General features: G+C 33.6%; 2 protein-coding genes across 8 annotated transcripts in view; one reads left to right on the top strand and one right to left on the bottom strand.

Annotated features, from left to right (window-relative positions):
* LOC129724426 (uncharacterized) overlaps window positions 1-5,344 on the top strand; it is a 48,584-nt gene extending 43,240 nt beyond the window's left edge. For all 7 annotated transcript variants that reach the window (XM_055679322.1, XM_055679328.1, XM_055679324.1 and 4 more), the window contains one exon: window positions 3,582-5,344. In XM_055679322.1, the coding sequence (XP_055535297.1) occupies window positions 3,582-4,745 (1,164 nt within the window). In that variant the 3' untranslated portion in view covers window positions 4,746-5,344. The remainder of the gene's footprint in view (window positions 1-3,581) is intronic.
* A 1,467-nt stretch (window positions 5,345-6,811) lies between these two features.
* On the bottom strand, window positions 6,812-7,646 carry LOC129724429 (gamma-glutamylcyclotransferase-like). The gene is made up of 2 exons (XM_055679331.1): window positions 7,404-7,646; window positions 6,812-7,347 (listed from the first exon to the last, which is right to left on the bottom strand). Exons 1-2 carry the CDS (start codon window positions 7,509-7,511, stop codon window positions 6,916-6,918), a joined length of 540 nt encoding a protein of 179 aa, XP_055535306.1. The 5' UTR covers window positions 7,512-7,646; the 3' UTR covers window positions 6,812-6,915.
* Window positions 7,647-19,225: the final 11,579 nt, after the last annotated feature.

Below are 19,225 nucleotides of genomic sequence, written 5' to 3'. Positions count from 1 at the left end.
TATACCATCGACACCTATGTCGGCGTTGGGATTCGAACCCAGGCGTCGAGCGTGGTTGGCGGAGACGTTACCAACCACGCTAGGCCCCGCCCTAAGGTGCAGAAAGATGTTAGCATTCCAAACGAGTAAGAATTTGAAATCTCACACACGAATTCTGGAGTTCTGGATTTGTTACTACTAGAAAGAATCCTCCCACTAAGAGATAGCCAAGAGCCGTTACAATAGGAAAATGAAAATTTAAAGATGGCCGACTCTCTCCATCTCCCACTCCCATCCGTCACCCGGGAGTACGCGCCCCATAGGCTAGCCACCAAGCCCAGGGTGAAGATTATAGCTTTTTAAACATGAAAAAATTCGGTGCCTCTAGCCATTGTCGAAATGCGTCAAATTACGTCCAAGTGTCATATAATAATAGCTTACCGCTCTCGTCGCTTCAACGTGATTGATGTTTACGAGAAAACTGATAGCGAATTTCTTTATTCCACCAGCTCACCTCGTTTTGACCTGGAGTCGCACGAACTGCTGTCAAAACCCCATGTATAAATGACAGTTCTAGTAAAAGGTATGCTACATTTTTGTCTATCCACGCACAGAAACAAACCTCGTTATGAAAATTTTCGCATTTTGTATGGAATTCGGAACATTTTTGAGAATTTCCGTTTTATATTGTTTTATATTTGATTTTTTTTATGAAGCGTGAATCTGCAGTTGAAACACACTAGAAATTGATATTCTTCGAGATTTAGTGTGAAGAATTGCGACAATATGTCGAAGTTAAATATATAAAAATGCTATATTTTTAATAGTTGGAGCATAATCTTAGCCATTGTCCTAGCTCATGTCTTCTGTTACTGTTTGAAACATAAGCGGCTCTATTTAGAAGCGCTATTAGAGTACAACAAAAATAAAACGAAAAGTGCAAAAAGGTTTTCGGCAAAATGATGAAAAACAGCATATTTTACCTAAACCCCAGCATGTTTATGTATTTCTCACGAACAGACAATGTTTCAACATCTTTTCTATAACTTTTCAGGAAAGTATGTGCTATAAGTTTAGTTTAAAATGCATAATCATTTCAAATCTCATACAAAATTGGAAAAAGTTCATAACGCTCACTAATCCCCGTGGTTCTGTGGTTAGCGATGTCGGTCGGCTAGCTCTTCCACACGGTTGTGATATCGGGTTCGATTCCCGATCGAGTCGAGGGTCTTTTCGAGCTGGAAATTTTCTCGATTCAGCACTGGGGCACGGCGTATCGTTGTACTTATCGTACACATGCAAAATGTGGCAATAACAATATCGATAACGAATTCTCTCAACTAACCTAGTTGATCGAGACCGCTATTAGCCCCATGGCTAAGCGTGCGATATTGTGTGTGTGTGCTCACTGATACTAATGCATCGACGTGAATAAAACATACCTTGTAGAACTTTCATTTATACCTGGGTCAAAACCCTTCTTTATTCGCTTTATTTTGACCCAGAATTGAACTGGAAGCGCCTGCAAAACAGACAGGTTCGCACTGTAACTTTTGTCAGTTTTGCGAGTGGGTTCACCAATACTATTACATCATATCTATCAAAACGGTCAAAATACGCGGGTGATGCTTAGTGCAGTGAAATCATGAAACGCAAACGAGAAATAATTGCTGCAGCAAATGTGTTTGTTATGGAGTTAATGGAATCGGATTTAGATTTGGATTCCGATTCCGAGTTCGAAAGTGCTTTAATCACAATTTTCAGTAAGCCATCGAGAGCAAGCAGCAGTCGGCGAATTTTGTCATCGACGTAGTTGAAAAATATACGGATATACGGAAAAAGTATTTTGACAGCTTTATGTTTACATCGCACATCTCACGCACACTAACGCAAGGCTTGAGATCGTAGATCGAAAGGTTTTTTTTTAACCCAAAAGTTGGCACTAACCCCGTGGAATAAAAAAAAATCGCTATTATTTATCTCTCTGAAAAATTTTTGGTGCCCCTGGTAAACTATTTTTTACCAGGGGCACCAAAAATTTTTGTCAGAGAAATAAATAATAGCGTTTTTTTTTATTTCAAAAATCTTTAATTTTTAGTTTTTTCCATTTAGGTATAAGGTTCAAGGAGGAGAAATGTGAGAAAAAAATTGACTTAAAAGTTAAGCTCTAAAGATTTTTTTTTTCAATTACAACCTTTTAAGGAATAGTAATATTCAAGTTCTAACTTCAAATCATAAGCTTCTTGGTGACTAATTTTCTAAGTGCATCCGTTTTTTGAGATACCGTGAGGCGCCCTAACTCTGCACGGCTCTTAGTTCTGCGCACTTCGTATTAAAATGTTAAACAAATATCAAATAAAAGCAGATTTATAGAAATGTGTGATGAATGCATGTTATACACAATTTACAGCTTAAAGACACAATTGATAGCAAAAAGATTTGATAAATAAGGGTAATCATTGAGTATTCTATAATTTAAAATAAAAAGTTGGATAATGTTGCATTATTAGAATTCTATTATGTTTGAAAACATTGAACATTTTTCAATTTTTAAATGTTCACCAAAACTTTCGTAATAAATTCGAATTTGATTATAGCAATCAATTCAAGAATTATATTTGATATTACTGGAAAATAAGGCATTCATGTTCGATTTATCGTTAGAGAAAAGGATTAACAAAAAATAAGCGCAATAATTTTTCGATTTCTCGCGTAATTTTTCAAAAGGACCTATCTAACATTGAGAGACTCTCTTTGTTTACTTTCTCTTTGATCAATAACTATGTTATATTTTCCATATTTCAATGCATAGTAAGCAAGACAGTATTACAATTAAAATCGATTAAGGGGAAAAAAGCTTGTAAAATATTTACAATGACGACGTAATTAACGAAACAAAGTGAGAGAGGAGAGAATCTCTCATTGTTACTTAGGTCCTTTTAAAAATTACGCGAGATTTGTTTTTATGATTACGTAATGTAAACAAAGTAATAAAACGATGCTAAGTGTTTAAATCGATGAATATTATTAGAGTGATGATCTCAGTAGAAGAATGCTAATAGACAATGCATTGTAATTTGTGACATTTGTGCTCTTAATCTATATAAATGTACAGTCATGTCGATATAAGGCAATTTTTTTCTTGTTGCGTTTAATCGAGTTAAGGTCCAAACACAATGGATACGTCGCGGCTGCGTTTGCGGCAATTTGACAGTTAATCCATACATTTTCTGTCAAATTAACGTCAACGCAACGCAAACGTATCCATTGTGCTTGGGCCTTTATATTATATCGAAGCACGAAAAAAAAAGTTTTTCGCTAGGTTAGTAACCTGTTAAACCGCAATAACTCAAACAAAATTAGAAAACAAAATGTTACGTTTGGATAAAAAATATTCGTTTGTAAAAAAAAAAAAAACAAGTTGAAACCATAAGGGTGTAAAAAACACATTAGAAAAAATTATTCGAGATGTACAAAAATTCAGAATGTGTCTCATTCCCTTCGGCCTGTGTGCGATTTTTTCAGTACTAAAATGAATGATAATTCCTGACATAGAAATAGTTTATAACTATGAACAATATCTAATATTTATTTCATTTTAGGAACTTCTACGTGCTAGCTGTGTATGCCGGATGTGGAATCAGGTGGCTAATCATCCTAGACTTTGGAGAACTGTGCGTATGAAAAACTCGCATGTTAACGATTGGAGCGGATTGGCTAATACCCTGAGAAAGAATGGTACAAAGCATTTAGATCTGAGAAAGATGTTGATCTCCGGAAATAGTGACGAAATGTGGAAGAGTTTTATGGAGAACATTTCGTACGTAGATCATTTGGAAAGGATCGATTTATGTCGATGTTCTTCAGTAGTGGTCGGAAATTTGCTCAAGTCCAACCCAAACCTTAAAGTGATAAACGCACTAGCAATAAAAAACGATCCAATGGATTTTTCGTACTTTGAACATGGAAAATTTCTCCGGGAGCTACGTCTTAAATCTTCTACCGCGGTATCCGTGGAAAGTGATTTTTCACAGATTGGATTTTTGACTAATTTACGGCATTTGTCGTTAACATCTATTCAGAAGCTAGGATCTACTTCAATAAATGCTCTTAGTAGTTTGGTAAACTTAGAATCACTTGAGCTAGGAGAATGTACGGAAATTGGACTGAATCTAGCAGAAGTCCTGCCAAAATTATTTAAATTACAGCGAATTCGATTGGAAAAAGGTCAAGAGAATTTTAATATGTTTTCCGTACTTGATGGTATTTCGAAAGCTCCAAGTTTAACTCAACTGGAACTGATTAACTGTGACGTTAAAGTTGGTTTTGACAAGCACATAAATAAATGCAGTAACCTCAGGAAACTGCTGTTAATTCCAACCTATGTTTCACAGTCAGCTGCTACAAATCACATGGTGCTAAGTGGCATAGCTAAGTTGAAAGAAACATTGAAAATGTTTATTTGGACAGTGACTGTAGAACTGTTACGTGTCACTGAACTATACATCGATCAGTGTGACAGTAAAAATCGCGACGAAAAGAATAGTCCCGGGGAAAGCATACCAATTTTGAAACCAGTCCCCGGAGTAGACGAAGTTCCAACAGCGAACAGCTCTACTACGTGTGAAGCGCCAGCTCAAGTAGAAATCGTGCCACTTTCCACGGTCAATAAAATTTTGGATCGGTCGCTTCCAAAAACCAAACTGAAGATATTAAAAATTCCATTCGCTAGCACTTGGAAACAAGGAATGATCGATATTTGCTAAAATTTGTTAAGCCAATGTTGATAGGAGAACAAAAAAATACATTCACTTAATGCAAATAGTTTTATTATTATTATCTAGTAGTTAGTAGTCACACGAATTCTATGTGTGGTAAAATACTTTCATATTAGGTGTGAGACACAACTAAGTTATTTTATTTTTGGTAAACGTCATTACCTAAACTGTACATATGAATAAAATACACATCATACATTATCGTGTCGAACAAAGGATTGTAATTTAAGTATAGATTTTAAAAACCTTCGCACATAAAAAATACTGTTATTTCTTTGACAATTACGTAAGTTTATCTATAAGCACCGAGATTGTTAATTCGAATTACCTCTTATTTGACGAATCATTTGAATTGTAGCTAAACGAAATTCAGCAATAAATTTTTCTAGTTGAATTGTCACTATTTAGTTGAACACAACTTCAAGCAAAGCAAATTCAAGCTAGACGCAATGGTGTAAATTTTTTGCCAAGCTCAAACATTGTTTTATTTTGTTTGTCGTCTTAATTTTTTCTAAATTTAATCATAAAATGTAAAATATAGTAAACATTCAGCTGAGAATACATACTTAAGAGTACACGATTTAGAATTACACAGCTATTTTTCATTATCCGAACATAGTGTTTAAAGAACTGCAAATGAAACTAATCCTGTTGGAACATAATCTGAATTCTGAGTTTTTTGTATGATGTTGACCACTGCGATCGTTGTTTTGATCTTTTGCAGTAGAATTCTGAATTATATAATTTCCAATCAAAATTCAGAATACAGTAAAATTTCTTACACACTCTGAATTATAAAATTTCCAATCGAAATTCAGAATACAGTAAAATTTCTCACAAACTTGCGTTTTTTTACGATTTTCTAAATAACGCGTTTTCTACGTCGTTATTTCAAATAACGCGGTTTCCTTCACACGGTTTTTCGTCCTCGCGTAAAAAGTTACAGTAAATAACAGTAACGATAACACACTATTCAAAGCATCTTCAGAGACGATTCAAAGGATCTTATAGAGGGGAAAAATTAATCAACGGCTGATTTACTGTAACGAGTTTTTTCAATCTTGTGCAAACTTGCCTCGACTACAGTCGCTGACGAGGTAAGAAAAATGTGGTATGTATTAGGAAACGTGAGTGAAATTTGGCAGGCGACAGCTGAGTCGCGCAGCTACTCATTTTAAACTCAGCCGACTCGCCATCTGTAATACCAAAATTAGTTAGGCGAGTAACTCGCCGGCCGTCTCGTCTAGCAAAACTAGCTTGTAATCGAACAAAAACAGGTCAGCTTTATTGAGGTAAAATCTGTGCATACGTTTAAGAGATCCAGTGTAGACTTAATGTGTCGAAAAAAGTGCCAATTAAATTTCAACGTTTTCTTAATCGTTCTCAAAGAATATCCTTTTCAATTATAATCCGAGAATCAGCATTCTGATCGGATCATATAGTGAACACACGAATTCACAAACTGAGTCACCTAACGATAACGATGAGATTGATATTTGAAGTTTAGTTTTTTTTTTTGAATACCGAAGTTCAATCAATCATGTAATTAGTTTTATTATTTTCCGCATTTTTACAAAAAAAAAAAAAACTCAAACTCCTGTGCGAATCGCTCTAGTGACATTGCTTTTGGTTACAAAAAAGGAATAAAAATGCATCTTATTCACCACGTGATGTGATCACTTTTAACAGCTTGCTTATCACAGGCCCGGATTTGAGGGGGGGCAAAGGGGGCAAATGCCCCGGGCCTCCCGATTCAAGGGCTCCCCCTAGTCCTTGGGCGACCTTTTTTTTTGCTCGTCACCTTTCAGAACGTTACCTCTAAATGTTTTTAGAAAAGAGGGCCTCACAAACAAATTTGCCCCGGGCCCCCCACCGTCTAAATCCGGCCCTGCATGTAGATGCTATATGAAGAGCCTGATACTGACAAATGACGATTGATTTGTTAGACCAACATCGAGGCCAACTATTAGTATTAGCAATGTTTTTAATCTGCTGCAAAGCCACCGGCTTACAGCCATTTTTAGACATTGGGGCTTAAAAAGTATACTTCGTAATAAAGAGAATTATAGATATATTTTATAGTTTGCTCAATATGACAAATTGCAGAGAATTTTAAGCCGCTTTGTTTATGGAAAATATCTCACAGCGATAACAGACTTCAGGTGTCAACTGTTAGATCTAGTTCGTATTTCGGATCTCCGGAATGCCCATTATGCTTTATCGTACTTAAAAACTTCAAATAGTGGTCTGGTAGCCCTGTCTCTTTTGCACCTGCAATTATTACGTTCATGTATGATTTCGAAGGCTGCCTCTCGAATGGACGATCAGATTCTTCGCCTTCAAGGTTCGGTGGGTTTTTGACTAATTGATAAACACGACATTCTAGCGTTTCCCCAGCTTTGGTGTGAACAGGAAGGATTAGTGGTTTGTACACCTGATTATGCACACCTTCTTGTCTATCTAGATCAGGTAAATTCGTGGAATTGATTTCCCAAATAGCACCCCACACACGGTGGCCTTTGGCTTTTACAATAGTTGCTGGGGCACCCTTCCAGCGGGTGGCATAATGAAAGAAATCAAGCCTATAATTCTAAACATCATAAGGCTAAGAACTATCATAATGTTGCATCAATTGATTAATATCACCTCTAAATATCCAACGCCTTTTCTAATTGCCGATGGACTTTCCATACGAATTCTTCCTGACCACAGATTACTACCGAATGCAAAATAATTGAATGAACCTGCGGTCATTTCAAAGAGTTTGAGATTTCCTTGTTTGTTTAACAACTTGTCAGAGTCGATCGTTCAAATCTGAAGCTTATTCAAAGTCATGCCAAGAACGACGACTGCGTTTGCTTTAGCAATTCTCAGAGGGAGAGATATGTGAAGAGAGTGTTGTAAGCCAAACGAACATGTCAAAATTCGAGCCAAACGAACAAGAAAGATGACACATTGAGAGGTATTGCAATAAGGTTCAATAAAGAATATATTAATTTTTACACGTTTTTCATGTTCGATTGCTAAACGATGATCTGAGAATGCTCCAAAGTTGCCTTATCATAATAATTTTAACTGGTGGTTCACAAACTCTTTGCATGGTCTACAAAATAATGATGAAAGTATGTATATCAAATTAAACATAAACATAGAAGTTAACACCTTCACGGTTTTTGTGATGCACTTTATTATTCCCCACACGCTCGTCAAATTTAACTCTACACGCTCGTAAATAATAACTCGTCAACTGAGCAACTCTGACTTAGTCTAGAACGATGTTTGTAGACGTCAAAAAATGAGTAGAAGTCCTTTTTGATTTTGAGTAACTTTGACTCACTTTTTGGGTTCCCTTCATATAACTTCTTTCTGAGTAACGTCGCATGTAACGACGTCCATTTTGAAAGATGATTACGGTGTGCTTCAGTTTGTGACAAATGTTTTTTAATTGTGTGCGCCTCAGATGGCATTATAACTGTTTACTTTTATTACAAGGTAATTATTGATGAACATGTGGTGTCGTTTATTGGCCGTGGCGGATTTCTAGCCAGTAATGAAACTGAACTGTACCCAAAAAATGAGTAATGTCGTACTCAAATTTTGAGTAATAATGACTCATTTTAAAGACGCCTAGTGTTACTCAGTTTTGAATATTTGTGGAGTTACTCAATTTAAGAGTTGTTCCACTTTTTACGAAAATGCGTGAAATGTTACTCATTTTAGAGTTATTATTTACGAGCGTGTAAGTTGAGTGAGATGTCACTCACTTTCGTTGAAAGTGAAACCTACTTTGAACTAGAGATCCTCCTTGGGGGAACTGAATGAAAAAAATTGGGTCCAGCTGAATTTTTCTCTGTGGTATAGTGGGGCACCGAAATGTCAAATTTTTTATACCAGCATTAATATTACCGAGGGGCTATACAACGATGCAATAGGATTTTTACTTTTCTAAGTTTTTACAACATTTAGTGAAATTTTAGGAAGAACCCAAAGTCAAGCAATTGATGATAAGGCTAGTATATACTGTTCATACAGAACAGTCACCAGACCTGACTGCTTCTGTTGAATAAAAAACCAAAATCTTTTAGTTTTATTACGAGTGCGGTATAGTATGTACTTATATACGAAATGATAGTATGTAAGTATTTATAGCAACTTGGAGTTTCATTTTCGGGATAACCATGACTAATTGGAAGGAACATTTGCATCTTTTTGAAAAATGAAACAAAAACCTGTCGAAACACCTATTTTTGAGTTAGCATGTAGTAGAAAAACAGTAAACCACACTGAATAAAGTAAAGAATACTTTGAGCCCAGTATGTTTTAAAGGTTTTGAATGATACAGCGATGTTCACACATAACACGGTTGTAGACAGGGTTGCCAATGTTCCAGTTTAAACTGGATTCCTCCAGTTTTTTTTCAAGTGATCCAGTCAAACAGTTTAGGGGCCATCCACATACCACGTGGACAGCTTTGGAGGGGGGGGGATTTGCTAATGTCCACGGTCCATACAAATTTTTCAGAATTTATATGGGCAAATGTCCACGGAGGGGGAGGGAGGGGGTCAAAATCGTTAAAAATCTGTCCACGTGGTATGTGGATGGCCCCTTATTCCCAAAATCTTCCAGTTTTTTCAGATATTTGCCAGTTTTATCCAGTTTTCATTCACTCAAGCTTCGATTGGTTTTCGGAAATATTTTTAAAACGTAAATTTTGTAGTTTGATAAATTAATTCTCAACAGCATTTTCAGTGTTCTATCTTCTCGCACGAAACACGGTCAAATTAAAGACTGCATGACATGGTTGAGATAAAACCAAACAAATAGATTTTACCACACCATGAAAAAAATCTTCTATTTATTGTTAGAAGAATAAGATACCAAACAAGATAGCAAAGTCAGGAATAATTGAAATTCAAACTTCACTTATGTAACGGAAGAAAATGCTGCGTCAATACTTTTGTTAAAGATAAAAGTAAATGTTAAAGCTCTATTTTCTTAATTTTGAGATTTCAGCAAAATGTAAGCCCGAAACGAGGCAGCTCTGATTAAAATGAGTATTTTTTTGCGAAGAGTTATCTCTTTAGTTGCTATATTCAAAACTGACACTGGATTCAGTTCCCATTACAGAAAAGCTCTCTCACAAATGTTTTTTTTGCTTTTCTAAAATTTATTTGGAATCCAGTTTTTTCTTTAGCCTTTTTCCAGTTAAATCGAAAATTTCATTGGCAACTCTGGTTGTAGACCTTTTCAAACTTAATGAATTTCACGCGTCAGCCGCAGAAACAACACCAAAAGCGTGAACATATTCATGCATTAAATACAACTTACATTTTAATCTCCTAACAATATTTGTGCTCACTAAATTTACTTATCAAAATAAATTTATTGGAGAATTAGAATTTTGGTTTTCAAATAAAATCTCAATCTACAAACATATATAGTTTTCGATGGTACTAGAGTTTCCAAAAACATAACCCTTTATTTTATTTCAACATCATACCACAAGCGGTACAAAAATCTAAAATCAGTATTCTATTTTCGGCAGTATTTTGATGATTAATCAATCAATTTATGGAAATATTTTTCAGCAAAATTATTTTATTGAAAAGCTGAAAAAAAATTCAATTTTTGCACCCCTCAGATGATTGATGCCTTCAAGCACTACTGAAATATTATTCAACTAGCGAGCAGTGCCGCCAGATTCACAGAATAACTCATACTTAACCGATAGTTCAAAACCAATAATGATGATTGTCTTTTGTAGCAGTTGAAGTTTACTGTATACGGATTATAAACTACTTGTAATCGTTAAAGAGTTTAAGCTGAATTAATGTATCCTAATTGGGTGCTTCATAGCTTATAGAACTACTGTATAAATGTCCAAAATTATGGAGTTAAGAGATAACTTACTAACGTCTGAGTCGAAACAAATCTTGCAAAATCAGAGATTATCCCGCCTGATCACCAGGCATATATAATGCACTTCTGTATTGGTTACATATGCCTAATGATAATGGTTACTTGAGTTTTAATGAAAAGGCAAAAACAGTACATCACTGTGGACTTACTGTAAAATTAGCTTAGGAACTCTCAAAGATTTTGCAGCGGGTGCACCGGTTTATTGGGTCATATTGATGAATTCCACAAAATTCTAAGTACTTAAGTATATCGTTTTACTTTTTTGCGTGAACACACACTATTGCACATTTTATACAAGAACCGGTTTGTTTTAAGTTTCAGTATAGCTCATTTTGTTCAATTTTCTCGCACCTGAATACACCCGCACAAAGAAGAAAACCACCAATACTGCCATTCAAATATTGTCAACAATGGTTTGCTTTGATTCTCGTTCGGCTGATTCATCGCTTTTAAAAGTGATTATTCATCTTCTACTGTTAGGAACAACCACCACCGTGCACTGTCAAAAAACTCCATTTTTCGTTAAAAACTAAACATATGATAAATTTGACAGCAGCTTAACTGGAGTGTTTCGCGAACACTATGTTCAGAAAAGTTGTACCCACAAAATCGAAAACGACATTAGTGATGTACTTATGTTTGGAAACATTTCTTTTTGTTGAAATTAAAACTGTAAAACCCAAACAATATTCTTCCAGTTTTCAAAAAAATATTGTGAGCAACACTGCTCTTGAAAGATCAACGTCAAAAGACAAGTATAAAGGCATCTTCAGCGGAGGTGCAAATCGATGTTTTGTTCTTTTTTTTTGGAACAAACTCAAATTTAGTGAAGCACCGCTATTGCAAATTTTGTTTTATAGGTATAACTGGGGTGACATTGCACATCTAGTTTCGAGTAACTGGTACAAAAATAAATGATCACTGATGAGCGTTATGTTAGGTTAGAAAATAGAAAAAATCGTTCGAATCGAGCTGCACAATGTCACTCCTGAAAAACTTTGAAACTCGTATACGATTTGATCTATTTTTGTCACTTTTTGATTCAACAAAATTTGATTTGAAATAAATCGTTCTAAAACCCTTTGCACGCTACCACCAATTGCGGGTGGGTAAAAGGTCATATTTCAATTGAATATTACATTTTTAGCTATTTCCATATAAGCGTTTTGCGAGTGTTGTGGGATAAACAAAACAAAGTTTTTTCACATCAATTCACAATTCATTTTTGTGGTTTTTCCTAAGAAGACGATGAACAGCTCACGCCTCGGTTCAACTATTTGGTTTGCAACCATCAGCCACTAGGTAGCCAAATACGTTGGCTATCTAGCCTTCGTTAACCGCCTCAATTGTAGTGTGACTACCAAGAACGATCAGTCTAAAGAGGCCAAAAAAGTGTTCCCCGAAGACACTGAACTGAAAACGTTAAAATGCAGGCTTGTTACAATATTCTCAAAAACGAACCCAAGTTTAAAGAACTGCAATATTCGACGAGATTGATGAAACGAAAACGGAAGACGATTATCTACGCGATCAAATATTTTTCGCTTACCTTCGAAGCCCTATGTGCAGCAGAAATTTTTCGATTATACTAATCCATCTCGAAAAATGTCACTGACGTTTGGCTTTAACCATCAAAACCATCAAGTCTTGTGGATATAAAGTGGCTTATCGAATTTCCGTTTGTTGAATATTGAGAGCTTTTTATAACAAGTCTCATGGGAAACTAATAGCATGGGGTATTGAATCATTCACAGGGTGTCTGCGGTTTAAAACAACAAAATATACAACACCAGTGCGGAGAACGCAAAGTTGGTCTATATTAGTTGGTTCTTTTTAAGTTTCGCTGGGTAAATCTAGTATAAAGTTGTTACAAAAATAGACCGCTGAAGATGCTCTAACAGGAACAAGTGCTGCAGCGTGTGAGTGTTTTTGTCACAATGCAAATTGACAGATCGATGCCCCGTTATACTAGTTATACCACTTTCATAGGTTGTAAAAGGGGCCAGTTTTTGAATCAATTTTTGTTAGCAGTTCCCCCTATGTGTTTATAGTGGAAATGCTTGCACCCGGTTGCACGGATGTGTTTATGAATGCACGGAGATTGACGGCGGATAACCTACACTGTACACTGTCGCTAGTTCAGTGTTGCGAAGAGTTTATTTTGAGGAATTTTTCCTCTGAGGCAGGCAAGAGATGCCGTCCGTAAGTTAATTCGCATTTGTATTGAAGAACATGAAGTATTAAGTTGTTCTAATAACTAAACTTTCGAGAATGCGGAGTAGTCTTTTCAAGTCTTTCATCATAAGTTTATTTTGATGTTTCCTATGGCCAGGAAAAGTTATCTTTGTTACACGTCAAATCCTCGTTTTGGTACTCAGGGCCGACAACACTCTTCAATTTTACTAAGTACCAAATCTAGAGGGACTTCGAGGTATATTTTATGTATGTTGATTGAATAGTCCAGAGGACTTTCTTCTACATATGAATCGACAGATTTAGCGGTCGTTCGCTGCCTTTTCCCACTACAGCACTCGTGCGCTAATTGCACGAAAGTTGCAGTGCAACTAGCGGATGGGCTTTTTAATTGCATGAACTCAAAACTGTCAAAAAATTTTTAGGGGGTGCGCTAATGTTAGGTTTTCGTGTATCCGTTTACGAACCAATTTCGAACCAACGAACATTACTGTATTTCAGAGAATCCCACGTTTTCAGAAGCTGTTCAGTGTGTGGACAGCTTAATGCGACATTTCAGTGAGGATTCGAAACAAGTGATCAAATTGAAATTAATTAGATCGACTATAATTGAAAACAAATTGGGCAAACGTGCAATGTGATTATGTATATTTGTTATTTAGTACATACAACCGGAATCTAAAATAACAAAATTACAAATATTGAATTTATTTTCAGGTAATTAAATATTTCGCGCATTCAGTATCCCCTCGCAAAACTTGACAGAGAGACGTTAGCTTCAAAAACCACGTGTAGTTTGACGCAAAACTGCTTTTTAATTGCACTTTCGTGCAACTAACGGACGTGCAATTAAAACGCAGTGCAACTAAATCGCGTGCAATTAGCGAACGAGTGCTGTATTTCCAATACATGATAGATTAAAATCAATAGAGCATAGTACTGAGCACTCAACATCGTAAAGAAGGCATTCTTCGCTTTCAGCTATATCAGTAGCTTCTGAAAAAAAAAAAAAACATTTTATAGAACTTTTAATTACGCATGATACACTTACCGAGTAGCACATCTTTACCTGTTTTAAACATTATTTCAATTACAAAAAAGGAAGATGACAATGCGACAACGCATACGCTGTAGCAACCAGCTTGACTGATGAAAGGCAGTAACTTGAAGCTGAAATTCCAATGATGCTATTTCAAAGGCGAAAAAAAGGGTGTAACAGTACCCTCATGTATAATTATAGCATATGAATCACAATTATACTTGATAAGTTTTTATACACAAAAATGCCCTGGGCTTGGTGGCTAGCCTATAGGGCGCGTACTCCCGAGTGGTGGATGGGAGTGGGAGATGAAAAGAGTTAGTCATATTTATTATTATCATTATTATTATTATTATTGTTATGTATATGTATATGTGTGTGCATGTGTGTATGTATATGTATATATATGTATGTATGTATATGTATATATGTGTGTATGTATGTGTATATGTGTGTGTATGTATGTGTATATGTGTGTGTATGTATGTGTATATGTGTATATATATATGTGTATATATATATATATATATATATATATATATATATATATATATATATATATATATATATATATATATATATATATATATATATATATATATATATATATATATATATATATATATATATATATATATATATATATATATATATATATATATATTATCGATTGCGGGAGAATTTATCCCGCAAGATGCATGAAAAACGCCGTAGAAGTGCGCGGTTATAACCAATCATGTTGGTGTCTTCTACAAAAAGTGCGCAAATCCAATTTCCGCACTTTTTGTAGAAGATATTACCGCGATTGGACGTACCCGCGCACTTCTATAAGAATTTTTCGCGAGAAAATTTTTCGCATTCAACAATATATATATATATATATATATATATACATATATATATATATATATATATATATATATATATATATATATATATATATATATATATATATATATATATATATATATATATATATACATATATATATATATATATACATATATATATATATATATATATATATATATATATATATATATATATATATATATATATATATATATATATATATATATATATATATATATATATATATATATATATATATATATATATATATATATATATATATATATATATATATATATACTATATAAAAATGGAATTCCGTAACGCTTGATCTTATTGATATTATTCCCTCAGTCTCTGTGGTGTACAGTAATCATCATCATTTTGAATCGTTCTAAATCAAAAATAATAAGCGGTGACATGTAGGTTTTTTAACATGAAAATGTTCGCTGATGTTCAGGAAAGACATTTGTTATAAAAAAATAGCTATCTAATTACTAAAACTTGAGATATTATTCACAAAACTACGTAAAACATTCAAAATTATGACTTTCTGTGCTAAATTTGCCTCTAAATCAAAATTCAAAGTGATGACATATGATTCTTTTTTCACTAAAATGTTTGTTAATGTTCAGGGAAGACATTCGAGGAAAAATAATTAGTATCTGATTACTAAAACTTGAGATATTATTCACAAAACTACGTAAAACATGCAAAATTATGACTTTTTATACTTAATTCGTCTCCAAATCAAAATTCAAAGCGATGACATGTGATTCTTTTTTCATTAAAATGTTCGTTGATGTTTAAGAAAGATATTTGAGAAAAAATAATAGGTATCTAATTACTAAAACTTGAGATATTATTCACGAAACTACGTAAAACACGCAAAATTATGACTTTCTGTGCTAAATTTGCCTCTAAATCAAAATTCAAAGCGTTGACATATGATTTTTTACACTAAAATATTTGTTAATGTTCAGGGAAGACATGTGAGAAAAATAATTAGTATCTGATTACTAAAACTTGAGATATTATTCACAAAACTACGTAAAACAAGCAAAAATATGCTGAATTTGCCTCTAAATCAAAATTTCAAGCGATGACATGTGATTTTTTTTACATTAAAATGTTTGTAAACGTTGAGAAAAGACATTTGAAGGAAAGTAACAAGTATCTGTTTACTAAAACTTGAGATTTTATTCACAAAACTACGTAAAACTTGCAAAATTATGACTTTTTATGCTGAATTTGCCTCTAAAACAAAATTTAAAGCCATGACATGTGATTCTTTTTTCATTAAAACGTTTGTTAATGTTTAGGAAAGACATTTGAGGAAAAATAAATTGTATATGATTACTAAAACTTGAGATATTATTCACAAAACTACGTGAAACATGCAACTTTATGAATTTTTAAGCTGAATTTGCCTCTAAATCAAAATTTTAAGCGATGACATGTGATTTTTTTACATTAAAATGTATGTAAACGTTCAGGAAAGACATTTGAAGGAAAGTAACAAGTATCTGTTTACTAAAACTTGAGATTTTATTCACAAAACTACGTAAAACTTGCAAAATTATGACTTTTTATGCTGAATTTGCCTCTAAAACAAAATTTAAAGTCATGACATGTGATTCTTTTTTCATTAAAACGTTTGTTAATGTTTAGGAAAGACATTTGAGGAAAAATAAATAGTATATGATTACTAAAACTTGAGATATTATTCACAAAACTACGTGAAACATGCAACTTTATGAATTTTTATGCTGAACTCGCCTCGAAATCAAAATTTCAAGCGATGACATGTGATTCTTTTTTACAATAAAATGTTGGTAAACGTTTAGGAAAGACATTTGAAGGAAAGTAACAAGTATCTGATTACTAAAACTTGAGATATTATTCACAAAACTGCGTAAAACAAGCAAAATTATAACTTTTTATGCTGAATTCGCCTCTAAATCTAATTTCAAAGCGATGACATGTGATTTTTTTTCATTAAAATGTTTGTCAACGTTCAGGAAAGATATGTAAGGAAAAATAATTAGTATCTGATTACTAAAACTTGAGATATTATTCACGAAACTACCAAAAACACGCAAAATTATGGCTTTCTGTGCTGAATTCGCCTCTAAATCAAAATTCAAAGCGTTGACATATGATTTTTTTTCCCTATAATGTTTGTTAACGTTCAGGAAAGACATTTGAGGAAAAATAAAATGTATATGATTACTAAAACTTGAGATATTATTCACAAAACTGCGTGAAACATGCAAAATTGTGACTTTTTATGCTGGATTTGCCTCTAAATCAAAATTTAAAGCGATGACATGTGATTCTTTTTTCATTAAAATGTTTGTTTATGTTAAAATATAAAATGTATGTTTGAAGATGATTTTCTGTATACAGCACAACAATATTGCAGCCTTCTAATAGCGCTCTCGATCAACCAGATTAGTTGAGAAAATTCGTTATCGATATTGTTTTAGCACATTTTGCATGTTGTAGGATAAGAACAACGATACACCGTGCCCCAGAGCTGAGTCGAGAAAAATTGCAGTTCGAAAAGATTCTCGACCTGATCGGGGATCGAACCCGATATCACAACCGTGTGGGAGCCAATCGACATCGCTAACCACAGAGCCACGAGGACCATATACAGCATACAGAATACAGAAAATCACCGAAAAATATTTTTTTTTAATTTATACGTTTTTAAACGATTACATGCGAAACTTTGACTTTTTATGCGCAATTCGCCTCTGAATCAAAATTCAATGATTTGTTTTTTTTTGCAATAAAATGTTCGTTGTTCTTTCATCTACAATTTTTTTTTGCAGAATAACCCATATCTCGAGCATGAACATTTTATATTTCTGATGTTTTCGTAGTTTTATGAATAGTTACATTTTACGGCATTCGATTTACTTTTGTACTTTTGAATTTGAATTTGATTTTTATTAGAGAGCTTTTAACCAGAAGGTCATTCAGCTTTTAATTTTACTGTTTTACTTTTTTGCGTTAATCCAAACTAGAACTCACATCTAGCTGCAGGAAAGGTTACGATTTATTTGTTTGAATATCGATTAAGAGGCAGCTTAAGCATTAAAAATCTTTTATTTTCTTATTTTCTACAAAGTTTTGTGGAATAAAAAATGGCGACTTCCGGTTTCAGGAAAATAACCTAAAGTGATATATGGCCAACAATTTCAATACTTCCGAAAGTGGACCTCCATACGTCATTTTACAGCGATGACACATTTTTTTTTCATTAAAATGTTTGTTAACGTTCAGAAAAGACATTTGAAGAAAAATAACAAGTATCTGATTACTAAATTTGATATATTATTCACAAAACTACATGAAACATGCAAATTTATGACTTCTAAAGTTATATTTGACCAACAATTTCAATACTTTCGAAAGTGGAACTCCATACGTCATTTTGAAATCCAAAATGGTGACTTCCAGTTTCTGTAAATCAGCCCAAAATCACAAAAAACAATCCAATATGGGTATTTCCGTTCTGCGCGTTCTCAGAATATTGAAGTAGGGTATCGAACGTCTTCGTCAGTGGTTTTCTTCGGTAGTTTCACTGGCGCAATCTTATGCAAAAAAGGTCCGAAGAAAACCACTGACGAAGACGTTCGACACCCTACTTAAAGTGATGATGGAAGTATAAGATGTAAATTATATTTATGAAGTGAGTTGAGCTAATGCAGCAATGAAATATAAAAAAAAAATCTATCTTTGAAACCTTTGATCCCGAGCATCGCCGGGAATGTTCATCTAGTATATATATATATATATATATATATATATATATATATATATATATATATATATATATATATATATATATATATATATATATATATATATATATATATATATATATATATATATATATATATATATATATATATATATATATATATATATATATATATATATATATATATATATTTTAATTTAAGGAGTAAATGTAGTAATGAAGATAGAAAATTAAACTAACTGAAAATATGATTGTAGAAACTACGAAAAATATAGTTCAGCAGGTGGGACTCGAACCCACAACTTCCAATCTCCGGTCAGATGTGTTCCCGTTACACCACCGCAGAACGTTAAAGACGTAGTTCTAGAATCGAGTTTTGTATCGCTTATCCAATTCTCGCACTTCGTACATTTACTCAGTAGAGACTATTATTTATAGCTGGCTATTGTTTCAACACCCTCAGTGGAAGTTGGAATGACTTCTCAGTGTGAGAGATAGAAACGTGCCAGTAAGTTGCCATCTCTACCAGCAGCAACATCGACTTGCGTCACAAACATTTTTACTTTTCTTTTTCCGACTCTAAGCAAAGTCATGCTATTTTTAATTTTAATTTAAGGAGTAAATGTAGTAATGAAGATAGAAAATTAAACTAACTGAAAATATGATTGTAGAAACTACGAAAAATATAGT

Source organism: Wyeomyia smithii, chromosome 2, assembly GCF_029784165.1.
Source record: "Wyeomyia smithii strain HCP4-BCI-WySm-NY-G18 chromosome 2, ASM2978416v1, whole genome shotgun sequence".
Taxonomy (NCBI): Eukaryota; Metazoa; Arthropoda; class Insecta; order Diptera; family Culicidae; genus Wyeomyia; species Wyeomyia smithii.
This window is presented reverse-complemented; position numbering and strand designations above follow the sequence as displayed.

Bases quoted from the DNA above. Each gene is read 5' to 3' on its own strand.
- LOC129724429 (XM_055679331.1), bottom strand. From the start codon at position 7,511: ATGACCGCAGGTTCATTCAATTATTTTGCATTCGGTAGTAATCTGTGG. The intron at 7,348-7,403 runs GTGATATTAATC...TATGATGTTTAG, and splicing joins AAGGCGTTGGATATTTAGAG to AATTATAGGCTTGATTTCTT.